Consider the following 15,590-nt stretch of genomic DNA (forward strand, 5'->3'; position numbering starts at 1 on the left):
GGTAATATGAATTTATTGGGGGGTACAATGAGAAGAAGTTTCCTGTAATATTGCGACGTTATTAAAATAGAATTCCAACCTATTAACTACTATAACCAATATTTTTTTTAAAAAATCTGTTCATTTTTTCCATCATTTTGTAAATCTGCTTAAATGCTTTTGTTAAGTGTTAACAATATTCACAGATTTTTTAATGGATTTAAGATCTATTTGAATAAAAAAAAAAAAAAAAAAAAAAAATTTCTTAATAAGGTCCTCTCTAATTGCAGCGTTAACAATTTTAAAGGAGGACCTACCCAGATAGCAGACCAATATTGAATAAACGTTGATTTTCCATCAAAATCATCAGTATGGTTGACATAGAAATTTTCGACGTCAAGTGACGTTGAAACAACGTTGTTCTATGGTATGTCAGGCGATGGTTGGGTTAACATTGTTTTATAGTTGATGAACTAATGTTTACAAATAGTTGATTTATGATTGACCGGGAAATGTTATTGAAAAGTCATTGAATTATGAATGAGCGGGCGTTTTGGTCGAAAACATAACATTGATTCAGCGTTGTTCCAATATTAATTATCGAAATGACGGTTTGGTTTTGTAAGTAGGGTTGTTCCGATCATGTTTTTTTGCTCCCGATCCGATCGTTTTAGTTTGAGTATCTGCCGATCCCGATATTTCCCGATCCGATTGCTTTTTTTTGCTCCAGATTCAATTCCAATCATTCCCGATAATTTTTCCCGATCATATACATTTTGGCAATGCATTTAGAAAAAAATGAATAAAACTCGGACGAATATATACATTCAACATACAGTACTTAAGTACTGTATTTGTTTATTATGACAATAAATCCTCAAGATGGCATTTACATTATTAACATTCTTTCTGTGAGAGGGATCCACGGATAGAAAGACTTGTAATTCTTAAAGGATAAATGTGACTTTGTATATTGTGACTAAATATTGCCATCTAGTGTATTTGTTGAGCTTTCAGTAAATGATACTGTAGCCATGTAACTGTTCTGCCCAAATGCATGATGGGAAGTGCAACCATGACTGTGCGTAGTGCTACCAATTGATATATCTTCTCTGCGTTGGGGACTAATTTAAGGTGTTAAGACTAAGTTCAATTGCTACCTTGCCTCCCCACATTGTTTCTCATGATATTTCTAATCATAAGAAGAGGGATTGTAAGGCTTTAGCCAATTAGAAAAAGGCACCAAAGGCTGCCAAAATTCACCCTACTAGTTATTCACTGCCTTTTATCCCTCTATATGGGTATAATGGCGCCATTACAGATTGAGCGCGACAATGCTAGAGTGGGTCGTGCAGCGCGTGCATTAATTGCGTTAATTATTTTAACGTGGTATATTTTTTTAAAAATTAATTACCGCCGCTATCAGAAATAGATTACCCTACCTTAAGCCTAAACTAAAGACTCTGGATGAGTGTAACATATTATGTTTGTAACGTTAAATACAATTGGAAAACGATTTAATTAGAAAATATACAGTTTATATATTAAAAAAAGGCATGTCCAATATTTTTTTGCCGATTCCGATACTTTGAAAATGACGTGATCGGACCCGATCGATCGGCATCCCGATTGTTCGGGACATCTCTATTTGTAAGGATTTTACCGTTGAAACAACATTAATTGAGGGTGCAAAAGTGACGTATATTCAACGATATAAGATCAACAGCGGAATGTTGATCCAACATTTTTTCAACGTCCATCTGCTATCTGGGTATTTTCTAAAAATGTTTTCTTTGGGGAAATAACATTTTCTTCCAAATATCATTGACTTTATTGTGATGATATATTAATATTTAGTCTCCATGATATTTGAACTTGACTCTTGTAATAAATTGTGACTTCATCTTAAAATCAGGACCGTTTTCCTCATAGTATTGCTTTTTTGGGGAAGATTTTCATGTAAAATTTTTCTAGTTTGTCGTAAAATGTCAACTTTAGAGTCATAACATCACAAATGCAATACAATTTGCTTGATCCCTCCAAATGCTGTGTCATTGAGATTGTTTTTTTGATCCCAAGGTACTCAGCCAGACATTGCAACAAGTCTGTGATCCACATTCAGCCTCCCTTCCTCAGACCCGAGCTTGACAGGCATCTGTCAGTCAAAGTGAGAGACAACGGCAAACACAATAGAGTTTCTGGCACACCGCAGAAGCAAAAAACTCCGCCACCTTTGCCGCCCAAACCGGAACACGGGCTGCTGAAAAGTCACCTGGCTGCAATAGAAGGTATTTGGCCAGCCAATGAGTTGAACCTTCTACTGCCATCTTGTGGTGGAGCATGTCATTGTTGTGCCTACCAAATATTGCCAGCATAAAGCTGTTAAAGTTTTTCAACCGGTGTGCCGTGAGAGATCGTCAGGTGTGCCGCGAGAAATGATCCAATATCGAATTTTAATTTTATTTTTTTTTTTACGTCGTTGGGCAGAGTTGCAGTAGGAAGGAAGGAGGAGGTAAAAAGTTGCGGTTGTGTGCAGATGAGCGAAGTATTGCTCTTGATGCGTTCAATAACTGCTCGGATTTCTAGCCATCAGATACCTTGCTGTTCACGACAATGTGGACCCTAGCACATCTATTGTACATCATTTGATTAGACTCGTCAAGAGTCAATATTCACGAAAGTGTCCTTTCCATTTTATCCATATGTGACGACAGGCAATCCTCCCCCTGTGTTTTATTCCAACACATTATCAAGGGCAGCAAGGTGGCTGACAGCTAGAAATCTGAACAGTTCTTGAACGCGACACGAGCAGCTATCCTAAATGTTAGTGATGGGAATTCCGGCTCTTTTTAGAGAGCCGGTTCTTTTGGCTCGGCTCACTAAAAAGAGCCGGCTCTTTCAGCTCCCAAATGGCTCCTCTTTTTTTTTTTATTTTTGCTTAAATTAATTTACTACCAAAAATAATGTAAAATTATGGGTGAAATGAATTAATATTTAGAAATATAATCGATTTATATGATAGATGATATATAATATTGATGGGATATTTTAACCTTGCACAGTCAACACTCTGCCTTTGAACTATAAATTAAGTTGAAATTAGTCCAAATTCCACTGCGTTTCCTATCCATTTTCTCACCTTTCCACTTTCCACCGGGTTGTTTTTTTCTCTGTAGCGCTATCGAGCTCGCTCTTGTCTCCCTGTCTCTCCTGTTCGTGTGCCGCTCACAGTGTGCTGCTGTGTGTGTCTCTAACCCCTCCCCCTTCTCCTCACTGCAGCGTGTGTGTAACCCTCCCCTCCCTCTTCTACCACGGTTCTTAACCAATCACGTGCGGCTTTAACCGAAGGGGGAAAAAACAAGAGAAAAAAAAGTCGGCTCCTATTAGGAGCGGCTCCCGTCGTTTACTTCAAAGAGCCAGCTCTAAGAGCCGGTTCGTTCGCGAATGACACATCACTACAAACGTCATCCCCAAACGAAACACCCGTCGCTTCAAAACAAGTCGATGGACTATTTTGTTTGCCTTTGTGAAAACACAGAGAAAAAGGCAGCTTTTTTGAGAAAAGCTTCAAAGGTAAATGACAAAGCCCCCAAAACCTTGTTGCTGAACTTGTTGCTAAATCCAGAGTCCCACACTGTGGCAGAGACCTTAATTACTACTTGCCTGTATAGCAATTGTCAGTGAGCTACTCGGCCCTAATGCGGTTAAAGACATTGCTAAAGTCCCCCTGTCTGATAATTCGGTAACACTTTACAATAAGGGTCCCTTAGTTAATGCATTTTTAGACCGTAACTCATGTTTAAGTAACATGACAATTAGGGTTGTTCCGATCATGTTTTTTTTTGCTCCCGATCCGATCCCGATCATTTTAGTTTGAGTATCTGCCGATCTCGATATTTCCCGATCCGATTGTTTTTTTTTTTTTTGCTCCTGATTCAATTCCAATCATTCCCGATCATTTTTCCCGATCATATACATTTTGGCAATGCATTAAGAAAAAAATGAATAAAACTCGGACGAATATATACATTCAACATACAGTACATAAGTACTGTATTTGTTTATTATGACAATAAATCCTCAAGATAGCATTTACATTATTAACATTCTTTCTGTGAGAGGGATAGAAAGACTTGTAATTCTTAAAGGATAAATGTGACTTTGTATATTGTGACTAAATATTGCCATTTAGTGTATTTGTTGAGCTTTCAGTAAATGATACTGTAGCCATTTAACTGTTCTGCCCAAATGCATGATGGGAAGTGCAACCATGACTGTGCGTAGTGGCACCAATTGATATATCTTCTCTGCGTTGAGAAATAACATAGGGTGTTAAGAAAAAGATCAACTATTACCTTTCTTCCCCACATTGCTTCCCACGATATTTCTAATTGTTGAGAGAGATAGTAAGGCTTTAGCCAATTTAAAAAAAGCTCCAAAGGCTGCCAAAATTCACTCTACTCATTTTACGCTGCCTTTAGCTCCATATATAGGTAAAACGGCGCCATTATAGATTGAATGCGTCAATGCGTGAGTGGGTCGTGCAGCGCATGCGTTAATTGCGTTAAATATAATAACGTGATTAATTAAAAAAAATAATTACTGCCGTTAACGCGATAAATTTGATAGCCCTACTTTAAGCCAAAACTAAAGACTCTGGATGAGTGTAAAACATTTTGTCTGTAACGTTAAATACAATTAGAAAACGATTTAATTAAAGAAAAAATATATATTAAAAAAAGGCATGTCCGATATTTTTTTGCAGATTCCGATACTTTGAAAATGACGTGATCGGACCCGATCCCGATCGATCGGGATATCTCTAGTTACAATATTACCAATAAATTCATATTATTTTAAATATTGAGTTTTATTTTTGTTTCATATTGCACGCTATATAAAACGTTGTAAGATTAGTCTTCAATTTGTTAGGGCATACGTCACTATTTGTAAGATTGCCAAGGGCCTCGAGTTGACAGTTATGGCACTGAGTATCACAAAGAAAAAAAATAAAAGCAAAATTAGAAATGTGAACATAAGACAATCGGCACAACTAAACTTTAAATGCTACATGTCATCATCCCGATCGATCGGGACATCTTTAATGACAATAATTCATTTAATCCCTTATCTAACATTTATTAATATATTAATTAACATGAGTTAATGCATTAGTTAATGCATTTTAAGACAATAATGTTTAAGTAACATTACAGTGATTAATATAATTGCTTATCTAACATTTTTTAATATATTAATTAACATAAGTTAATGCATTAGCTAATGCATTAATTAATGCATTTGTTAATGCATAACCAGACAGTAACTAATAATTTGGTAAATTTCTTAGTTAAGGGACACATGTGCTACACTTTACAAAAAGGGTCCAAAAAGCATTCAGTAATGGTTAATAAAGGTTAAGGGGGGGTAATTTAAGCATTTATAATTTCTTTGTTAAGGGACACATGTGCTACACTTTACAATAAGGGTCCAAAAAGCATACAGTAATGGTTAATAAAGGTTAAGAGGGGGGAACTTGAGCATTTATAATTTCTTAGTTAAGGGATACGTGTGCTACACTTTGCAATAAGGGTCCAAAAAACATTCAGTAATGGTTAATTAAGGTTAAGTAATACTTAAATAAGTAATTATAAATGCTAAGTTAACAAACCCTAATCCCTAACCCTATATAGGCCTATATAAATCTTTAATTTTACCAAACCATCAGTTACTGTCTGGTTTTGCATTAACTAATGCATTAGCTCAGTACTTCTCAAATAGTGGGGCGCGCCCCCTTGGGGGGGCGCAGAGCGATGCCAGGGGGGGCGCATGTGTCCTTGGGGAACATGTTTTTTTTTTTTTTGCCGTACTGGAATAAAGTGTACTTGCACATCCACTCAGTAGGTGGCAGTGGCGCTCTCATTTTCAGAGTGCGCGCAGTATTTTTGAACTAAGGAAGAGCACTCAGCACACACAGACAACAGATATGAAGAGCAGTGTGCCGCCGCCGTTTTCGAAAGCCGTTTTCCGACCGGACTCACTCACGCAGCGACCCACGGTCTTGTCCGGTTCTCACGTCGTCGCCCGAGAAGTGCCATTTTCGGCTTGGGATCGTCACGACGACCGCCCTCACCTACGGTTCTACCTCGGCCGCCGTGAATGCGCTTTTTTCGTGCCGTTTGCCTTTTAGCTTTGACTTTTAATAGAGTGGGTGATGATGAAAGACAACTGTTTACTGTGTCTAAAAATAATTATAGCAGACAGCCAGAAGCCAAATCAATTAAGACGCCACTTAAAGACATTAGACGCCAATCTCATTTTTAAGCCGCTTGATTTTTTCAGTGAAAACGAATATTGCCAACAATCGTCCTGCTTTGTCAGTGTTATATCAGTAAACCAGTGAGCATTGTTAGCATGCTCATCGCAAAATAACTCCACACCATTGCAAAGGACGTAAATACTGTGAGCAGCAAAAATACAAACTGTCCTGTCCAAGGACACTTTATTTTTTTTCTTTTATTCAGTTTTGTTTTTTCGGTCAAATTTTTTGGCATATTGTCCTCATGAGTGAATGTTTCCAATCAATTTTAATTTGTTATTATTTACTGATTTTATTTTTCTGTATCAAATGGTCAAAAATGTACCTTGAGTATTTTTTAGTTTGGATGTGAATTTTTTAAAAAATTCAGGCAAATTGATGCACGTCAAGTCTTCTCTGTTACAAACAAAACCATGTTAATAAAGTTATACTTTATTATAAGTTGATCTGTTACTTTTTTTCTTTATTAGAAAAAAAGGACACAATGTTAGGCAGATGCGTATTTATAATAGTAATTTTATAGACAAATGATACTATTTACAGTGGCGGCAGAGAGTTTGGGGGGGCGCGAAACATTTACATCTTCCTTGGGGGGGCGTGACAGAAAATAATTGAGAAGCACTGCATTAGCTAATGCATTAACTCATGATAATTAATATATTAATAAATGTTATATAAGCAATTATATTAATCATTGTAATGTTATATAAACATTAGTTATTGTCTAAAAATGCATTAACTAATGTTAATTAACAGACCCATATTGTAAAGTGTTACCGATAATGCTAAGCTTTTCAAGCCTAACTGCTTTAAAAAAATAAAAACAGAGACTGAGATCTGTTGATGAAGATTCCTGCCAAGATATCAGCTTTCGGTTCCTCTAAACAGGCTCAAGTTTCACACTGAGAAAGTATAAATGTTGAGAAAGTATTTTATAAATAAATATACTGTACAGAAAGTTATTTTGGAACATTTTTGATCTGTGGTGTGCCGCGAGATTTTTTTCCAATGTAAAAACGTGCTGTGACTCAGAAAAGGTTGAAAAACACTGGTATAAAGTACACAAACAAGTGTTTATTCGTTGTTCTTCAATTATTTTTTTCCACTTCTCCAGAGATGGGCCATCACACTAAACCTATCATCCCGGTCTCCATTCCCACCGTGCCTCAGCTGCGACCAGTTCTGGAGGCCATTTCCCGAGGATCGTCACCTCTTCCTCCAGAGCAGGTGCTTGTCTTTCCGTTTCAGTGTATCCAGTGTATCCCAGCTGACTATGGCTACGTTCATACTACAGGTCTTAATGCACGAATCCGATTTTTTGTCATATCCGTTTTTTTGGCGTGCCCGTTCAGACTGCCTTTATCCATTGAGACCGTTCAAGTATTACGCATGCGCACTAATTCGCAGTCCGACACGCGCTAAGCAAGAAGACCCGCATGCGCAGAAGCATCAAAACAAATGACAGACGTCATCAGTCATTCTAGGGATATCATATTTTGCTTTTCAAAAGGTGGACACAAATAACAGACATAAATAATCCCCGTTTAGGCTTATATTCAAAGTTTATATGGATCGATAGCATGCACGCACTGTCCGTGCACGTCACACACACATACGGGCAATTTGTCCCGACTCTCGGCCGTGGAGGCAATGTTGAAATATTGCTCACTTGGAACAGAGAGAAAACTGAGCATTCTCAGGCTTATCCTCAACCCATTTTTATTTTTTATGACTGTTGTCAAGCTCAGCCCTTCCTCAAAAACCCTGTTCACTGCAAGCTAGGCGCTAATAACGCATAGGTGCATCGCTACGGTAACGACTCTCTCGCTATTTGATGACGTAATTGCTGCATTAAATCCGATTTGCGGGACTGGACAGTACAGACCGCCGCGACAGTCTGGAAAAATGTGGCCCAGATCGGATTTAGACCACATACGAAAGTGACCCAGATCGGATTTGAAATGGTCCCGTTCTATGCGACTTGTCACGTTCAGACCGTCAAGTTAATGCCTCACTCGAGTCGGAAAAACACGAAAAAATCGGATTCGTGCATTAAGACCTGTAGTATGAACGTAGCCTATGAGTGTGAAACCGGATTCGTCGAATGGTCGCCTGTCAATCGCAGGAAGTTTTCCTACGTTTTGCGGAGTCTTCAATGAATCATAGATGATTTTGTTTAGGTACCTCGGAAATTCCAAGCGACCGTCCATAAATTTGAAAGATTTTTTTTCTATTCTTTTTTTTTTATTTACAATATGATTGACTGGCAACTATTCAAGGGTCTTTGCTTCCTTCCACCCAAGAGTCAGCTGACATTGTCTGTATTTAATAAAGTGTAGCCGCCATCTACAGTGATCCCTCACTTATCGCTGTTAATGGGTACCATAACCAATCGCGTAAAGTGAAAAAATGAGTAGTGGTGTCAGCCCCCCATTTTTAATTTTTTTTGTTTATACTGTATAAAGTAATCCTCGTTTTTCACGGTTAATGGGGAGCAGAACCCGCTGCGATAATTGAAAAACCGGAAAGTAGCGCCCCACCCCCAATTTTCTTTTGTTTTTTGTTCAATGTATTTATTCAGATCTATCATTGGAAAGCGATACATATAAGACAGTTTTTGTTTTTTTTACCCTTTTCCCCAAAGTATAATAAAAAAAAAACTTTTATGTACAGTGGGGAGAACAAGTATTTGATACACTGCCGATTTTGCTGGTTTTCCCAACTTGCAAGCCATGTAGAGGTCTGTAATTTGGATCATAAGTTCTCTTCAACTGTGAGGGACGGAATCTAATACAAAAATCCAGAAAATCACATTGTATAATTTTTAAATAATAAATTTGTATTTAACTGCATGAAATAAGTATTTGATACATTACCAACTAGTAAACATTTCGGCTCTTAGTTCTTTTTTAAGAAAGAGCAGCAACTGTTTAACAAGTTAAACGATGATTGACACCTGCAGCCCTTTGAAGGTCGAGTCTCTGGCAAGATCAAAGCTTAACCGTCTGTCAATCATCGTTTACTTTAATAAGCAACTCCAGTTCAGTCTCTGACGGACAAAGATCAGGGAGAGGGAGCGAGCGTGAAACTATGCGATCAGCTCGGGACAGCTAATCTGTATTTTTTTTTCTTTTTTTAATTGGAAAAAAAAATCCGCGATGGACTGAAGGCATGAAGTTTGAAGCGCAAAGTAGCGAGGGATCACTGTATATCAATACATATAAATTAAACACCTGAGATGAGATATGAGATGAGGCATGACGAATGAGATATGAGATGAGATATGAGATGAAATGATCCTTTATTGATCCCTCATAGGGAAAATTCCGATATAACAGCGGCATCAAACAGCATACAGTCAAAAGTACAGTGGTGCCTCGACATACGATCACTTCGACACACGATCTTTTCGACATCCGACGTAAAATTTGACTCGCCATTTGTTTCTACAATACGACAATGAAATACGACAATTTATGACAACGCCGCAGTTTCTGTTTTCCCTCAAGACGGACGCACGGTGGATTTTCTTGTGAGAGAAATCAACATGGGTTCTGAGAATGTTAGTGCAGGTGGTGAAAAAAAGGAAAAAGGTGACGCTTAACCTTGAAATCAAGATGGAAATGATTGAAAAATATGAGCGAGGTGTGCGTGTCCGTGAACTGCGTGACAATACGGCCGTGGATCTTGACGGTCCTCTTCCGACCTCCGTTCGTCTTTACTGTATAAGTTAAGGTGACAATTATTATGATTGTAAAGTTGCCAAAAAACCGCCAGCTTCGTCAGGTTTTTAATTCATTTCAGAAGCTGTGCAACACCACATGCCTACTGTTCGCCGCAGCTGAACATGAAAAGTCCCAAGTAAAAAGTCTCACACTGTCTGGTTAGCCACGCGGTGCGTTCAGGTACACCACGCAAAACACATTTGCCACTTTAGAACCCGATTTGTTACATTATTGCAGGTATTATTATTAAGGTTATCATATTATTATTCATATTTGTATTGATAATTGATTTGTTTTGCTCTTTGCCCCGGAACAAGCGGAAGATAATAATAATAATAATAATAATAATACATTTTATTTAAAGGCGCCTTTCTGGCACTCAAGGTCGCCGTACAATCATTTAAAAATATTAAAAGTGAGAAAATGAAAGTATAGAACATATAAGGAAATTTAAAATACTAAAAGAGATATAGGGGCAGTTAAGAAGACCAGAACTAAGTGATTATTGTGTATACTGGACTGTCTCAGAAAATTAGAATACACAATATTCTAATTTTCTGAGACAGTCCTGTATATTGTTCTATGTAAAGGACGTCAGCCAAGGTCGGCCCCCCACATTTTTACCACGCCAAATCTGGTCCCCTTTGCAAAAAGTTTGGACACCCCTGCTTTAAATGGTGGATTAATGTACAGGACTGTCTCAGAAAATTAGAATATTGTGTATTCTAATTTTCTGAGACAGTCCAGTAGACTAGGCAAGGCAAGGCAAGGCAAGGCAAATTTATTTATATAGCACAATTCAACACAAGGCAATTCAAAGTGCTTTACATCACATGAAGACCATAAAAATCATATTTAAATCAACACAACGTAAAAACCAAGACAAAAGATTGCATTTAATCACAGATTAAAAATAAACAAATAAAAATAAAACAAAAATAAAAATAAAGCAAAAACTACTACTAATAATAATCATTGAAATCAGCAACAGAGGTAAGCACAAGAGGAATAGAAGGCAGGTAGATTGAAATATATAGACAGTTATGGATATGCAGTGCTAAACAAAAGCGTTTTTAGCCCTGATTTAAAGGAGCTAACAGTTTGAGCATACTTCAGACGTTCGGGTAACTTGTTCCAGAGGTGAGGAGCATAATAACTAAATGCTGCCTCACCCTGCTTGGTTCTTGTTCTTGGAACATGCAGAAGACCCGTTCCAGACGACCTTAGGGGTCTAGATGTCTCATAGGAATCTAACAAGTCAAGCATGTATTTTGGTCCAAGGCCATTAAGTGTTTTGTAGACGAGCAGTAGTATTTTATAGTCTATCCTTTGACTCACTGGAAGCCAGTGTAGCGATTTCAAAACCGGTGTAATGTGGTCCAGCTTCCTTGTATTTGTGAGGACTCTGGCTGCAGCATTCTGTACTAGCTGCAGCTTCCTGACTGATTTTTTATCAAGACCTGTAAATATACCGTTGCAGTAGTCCAATCTGCTGAAAATGAATGCATGCATAAGTTTTTCCATGTCTTGTTGAGTCAGAAGCCCCTTAATTCTGGTTATATTTTTTAGGTGGTAATAAGCGGATTTAGTGACGGACTTTAGATGGCTATCAAATTTTAGGTCTGAGTCAATAATTACGCCAAGGTTTCTGACTTGATTTGTAGCTGTAAGTGACATTGTGCTAAGTTGGCTGCTTATCTTTGACCTTTCCTTTTTTGGCCCAAAAATGATCACCTCTGTCTTCTCCACATTTAACTGGAGAAAATTCTGGCACATCCATTCATTGATTTGATGAATTGAATGAATTTGACTGAATTTGATGAGACTAGTCTAAACATGATGGATGGATGGATGGATGGATGGATAATTTCTATTTGCAATAGTACCAGCAGTATTTATTAATTATTTAGTGTAGGTTTTCGGGCAGTGGAATGAATTAATGGAATTATAATGTATTCTTATGGGAAAATCCTGCTAGACATACGACCATTTCGACTTACAAACAAGGTCCTGGAATGAATTAACTTTGCATGTAACTTTGTATGTAGAGGTACCACTGTACTAGTATATAGAAAAAAACTTTGAAAACTATATAAAAGCAGAGGTTGGTAGAGCACCCAAAAATGTTACTCGAGTAAGAGTAGCGTTATTTCAAAATAATAATACTCAAATAAGAGTACAAGTAGTCATTCAAAAAATGTACTGGACTGTCTCAGAAAATTAGAATACACAATATTCTAATTTTCTGAGACAGTCCTGTATATTGTTCTATGTAAAGGACGTCAGCCAAGGTCGGCCCCCCACATTTTTACCACGCCAAATCTGGTCCCCTTTGCAAAAAGTTTGGACACCCCTGCTTTAAATGGTGGATTAATGTACAGGACTGTCTCAGAAAATTAGAATATTGTGTATTCTAATTTTCTGAGACAGTCCAGTACTCAAATACAAGTTTTTTTTTTTAAACAATGTTATTTTTTTTCTCAGCACAAAGTTATTATCTGAACTGTTATTAGTGTATTGTACTATAACGTGTTACATAACCGCATTAACCCAAAGAAATACCCCCCCCCCCAAAAAAAAAAAAAAAAAAAAAAAAAAAAATCAGCAGAACTGAAGCATCATTTGCCCAAAGAGCATGCGTGTCCTCTGGTGGAGAAAATAGTTCCTAGTTTGATTAGTGAAGAGTTTCTTCTTAATTACTATTTTGAAATTAAAGGGATCATATCGCTGGCTTTCCGTGGTCAATCGGTGCCAAATAAAAACTGGGAGAGAGGTTAAAATCCGTGCTTTCGAGTCATGCTGAGGGAAGCTCGCTATGTAACATATTTAATTTTTTACAGTGCTTTAAACATGCCACGGGATTAAACAGGCCGGCATGATCCAAGCTTGACTCTGACTTTTTACCGGGCCCCCGGTGGGCAGTATAATTGACCACACAGCAAAAGTAAAACATCTGCCTTGCTAATTCCTCCACCAAATGTGTAAACCAATTGAACTACAGGGAAGATGCTTTCATTTTCATTTTTTCATTTCAAGATTTCATGCCACACATGATCAAAATTCAATGTGAAAAATGTCACAAAATACCCTGCTATTGATGCAGTCTTAGGTGTCAACTGTGTGTTTGAGTTGCATTTTTGTTGTCATCCTTAATTTGCAGCTTCTGAAGACCTCAGAGCCACCAGGGGACAGCAAAGGTCCGGACCTGCGGTTGGAGACCAATGGAAGCCCCCTGAGGGGAGCGTTGCCTCCCTCCTTGCCCCCCTCGCAGGCTGCCGCCCTCCCAGGGGTCATGGCGCTCAGCTCGCGCACGCTCAGCCTCAAACACGGCGGAGCCGGCTGCCATGTGAGTGCCAGCTACAACAGCGGCTCCAGCGACAACCTTATCACCACCGCCGACCCCCAATTTCGCCCCCAGAGAGGGGCCTCCGCGGTGGGCTACTTCATGAGCCTAGGCCCGGACGTCGGCGCAGCGCAACGTGGCTCTCACACCTACAGCCCCATCTTTGTGGGAGTGGCCCGGCATTCGCCCCAGCCGCGCGAGTCGTCGCCTTCTTTGCAGGGTTTCTCCTCCCGAGATCCCTCGCCTTCCTTCGCGGGGTACATTCAAAGGGAGCCTTCGCCTGCTTTCCAGGGCCTCGTTTCCAGAGAGCTCAGCCCGGCCGGGCTACCAGCGAAGGCCCAAAGTCTTCGAGACGGCCTCCAGGACGTGTGTTTGACCCCTCAGAAGTCTGCCGTGGGGTCCCGCTTCGACAACCTCTCCAAAGCCCTGGTGGCTTCCATTCATGAGCGGTGTGAGATGGAGGAGAGGGAACGGTCACTGCGCCTCCATACCCGATCCCAAGCCCTGTACGGGCCGGACTCTTGCGTCTATGACATCCCATGCCGGCGAAGTCTACCGCCCGACACTGGCCGAGCGCAGGGCGTCCGCGGACCCACTCCGCCAGCGTACGGCTCTCGGGAATTCCTTATGAGCACGGGTGTCCTGGGGTGCGGCCCCAGGACGTCACATCTGTCTGGCTCATCCACGTCATCGCTAGCCCGAGGCCCCAAAGCGCGCTCCTCCTCGCCTGGCTACTGCCCCTCTGATAGACTGCCCGTCACTCCTTCCATGTGCACTTTGCCCCGTTTACCCTCCTCCGCCATGACGTCCTCCACCCCACCTTACACATTTTACGGGACGGCCAAACGCTCCATGCTCACCACCTCCTCCCGAGGGAAGGACTCGTGAGTAGGAACCCAGCCACCTTGGGAAATGTCATGTCTGGTGGTACCTTGACATGCAAGTTTAATTCATTGCGTAACCATGCTCATTACTTAAAGGGAACCACGGATAGAAAGATTTGTGGTTCTTAAAAGATAAATGTTATTATGAGTTAAAATAATTTGATATTAAAACCTCTCTTCATCTTTTTGTTTTAATACAATTTGTAAAATTCATTTTACCTAGAAGGTCGCCATTGTTGTTGACATTGCAGGGCGATGACGTCACTGGATCACGCTACCGGGCTTCCAGAGTATGACTCTAGCGACATAAACATGTCATCTATTCAGCCCTTTCAATTTGAACATGAGAGGAACATTAATGAGCATGACAGCACTGTCGATATTTCACAAACGAGCAGCAAAAGCAAAATGAACAGGAAAGACTGGATGAGATGAGACAAGAGTAGGAAAAAAAACCTTGGTGTTCTGCCAAAATGACCACCAGTGTAGACTGGTGAAACGTGCTACAAGAGACGAATTTGACACCCAAAGTACAGTGTATCACAAAAGTGAGTACACCCCTCGCATTTCTGCAGATATTTAAGTATATCTTTTCGTGGGACAACACTGACAAAATGACACTTTGACACAATGAAAAGTAGTCTGTATGCAGCTTATATAATAGAGTTCATTTATTTTCCCCTCAAAATAACTCAAAATATAGCCATTAATATCTGAACCCCTGGCAACAAAAGTGAGTACAGCGCATGGGAACTATGTACATCCCTCAATGTCCAAATTGAGTACTGCTTGTCATTTTCCCTCCAAAATGTCATGTGACTCGTTACAGTCAGCATTGCTGCAGAGATTGAAGAGGTGGGGGATCAGCCTGTTAGTGCTTAGACCATACGCCGCACTCTACATCAAATTGGTGTGCATGGCTGTCACCCCAGGAGGAAGCCTGTTCTGAAGACGGTACACAAGAAAGCCCGCCAGTCTCGTCAGACCATAGGGCATGGTTCCAGTAATCCATGTTCTTTTTTGACATGTCTTCAGCAAACTGTTTGTGGGCTTTCTTGTGTACCGTCTTCATAAGAGACTTCCTCCTGGGGTGACAGCCATGCACACCAATTTGATGTACAGTGCGGTGTATGGTCTGAGCACTAACAGGCTGACCCCCCACCTCCTCAATCTCTGCAGCAATGCTGACAGCACTCCTGTAACGAGTCACATGACATTTTGGAGGGAAAATGACAAGCAGTACTCAATTTGGACATTTAGGGATGTATGTAGTTCCCATGCGGTGTATTCACTTTTGTTGCCAGGGGTTTAGATATTAATGGCTATATTTTGAATTATTT

The 15,590-nt window shown here is 39.7% G+C and overlaps 1 protein-coding gene across 2 annotated transcripts in view; it reads left to right on the forward strand.

Annotated features, from left to right (window-relative positions):
* zdhhc8a (zinc finger DHHC-type palmitoyltransferase 8a) overlaps positions 1-14,776 on the forward strand; it is a 65,957-nt gene extending 51,181 nt beyond the window's left edge. Inside the window, exons 7-10 of one of the 2 annotated variants that reach the window (XM_057819688.1) lie at positions 2,059-2,267; positions 7,413-7,525; positions 13,184-13,369; positions 13,442-14,776. In XM_057819688.1, coding sequence (XP_057675671.1) covers positions 2,059-2,267; positions 7,413-7,525; positions 13,184-13,369; positions 13,442-14,254 — 1,321 coding nt within the window. In that variant the 3' untranslated portion in view covers positions 14,255-14,776. Of the gene's footprint in view, positions 1-2,058; positions 2,268-7,412; positions 7,526-13,183 lie in introns of both variants that reach the window. The other variant, XM_057819687.1, reaches the window with a different exon arrangement.
* The last annotated feature ends 814 nt before the right edge of the window (positions 14,777-15,590 follow it).

The sequence above is a fragment of the Corythoichthys intestinalis genome, chromosome 17 (genome assembly GCF_030265065.1).
Source record: "Corythoichthys intestinalis isolate RoL2023-P3 chromosome 17, ASM3026506v1, whole genome shotgun sequence".
Taxonomy (NCBI): Eukaryota; Metazoa; Chordata; class Actinopteri; order Syngnathiformes; family Syngnathidae; genus Corythoichthys; species Corythoichthys intestinalis.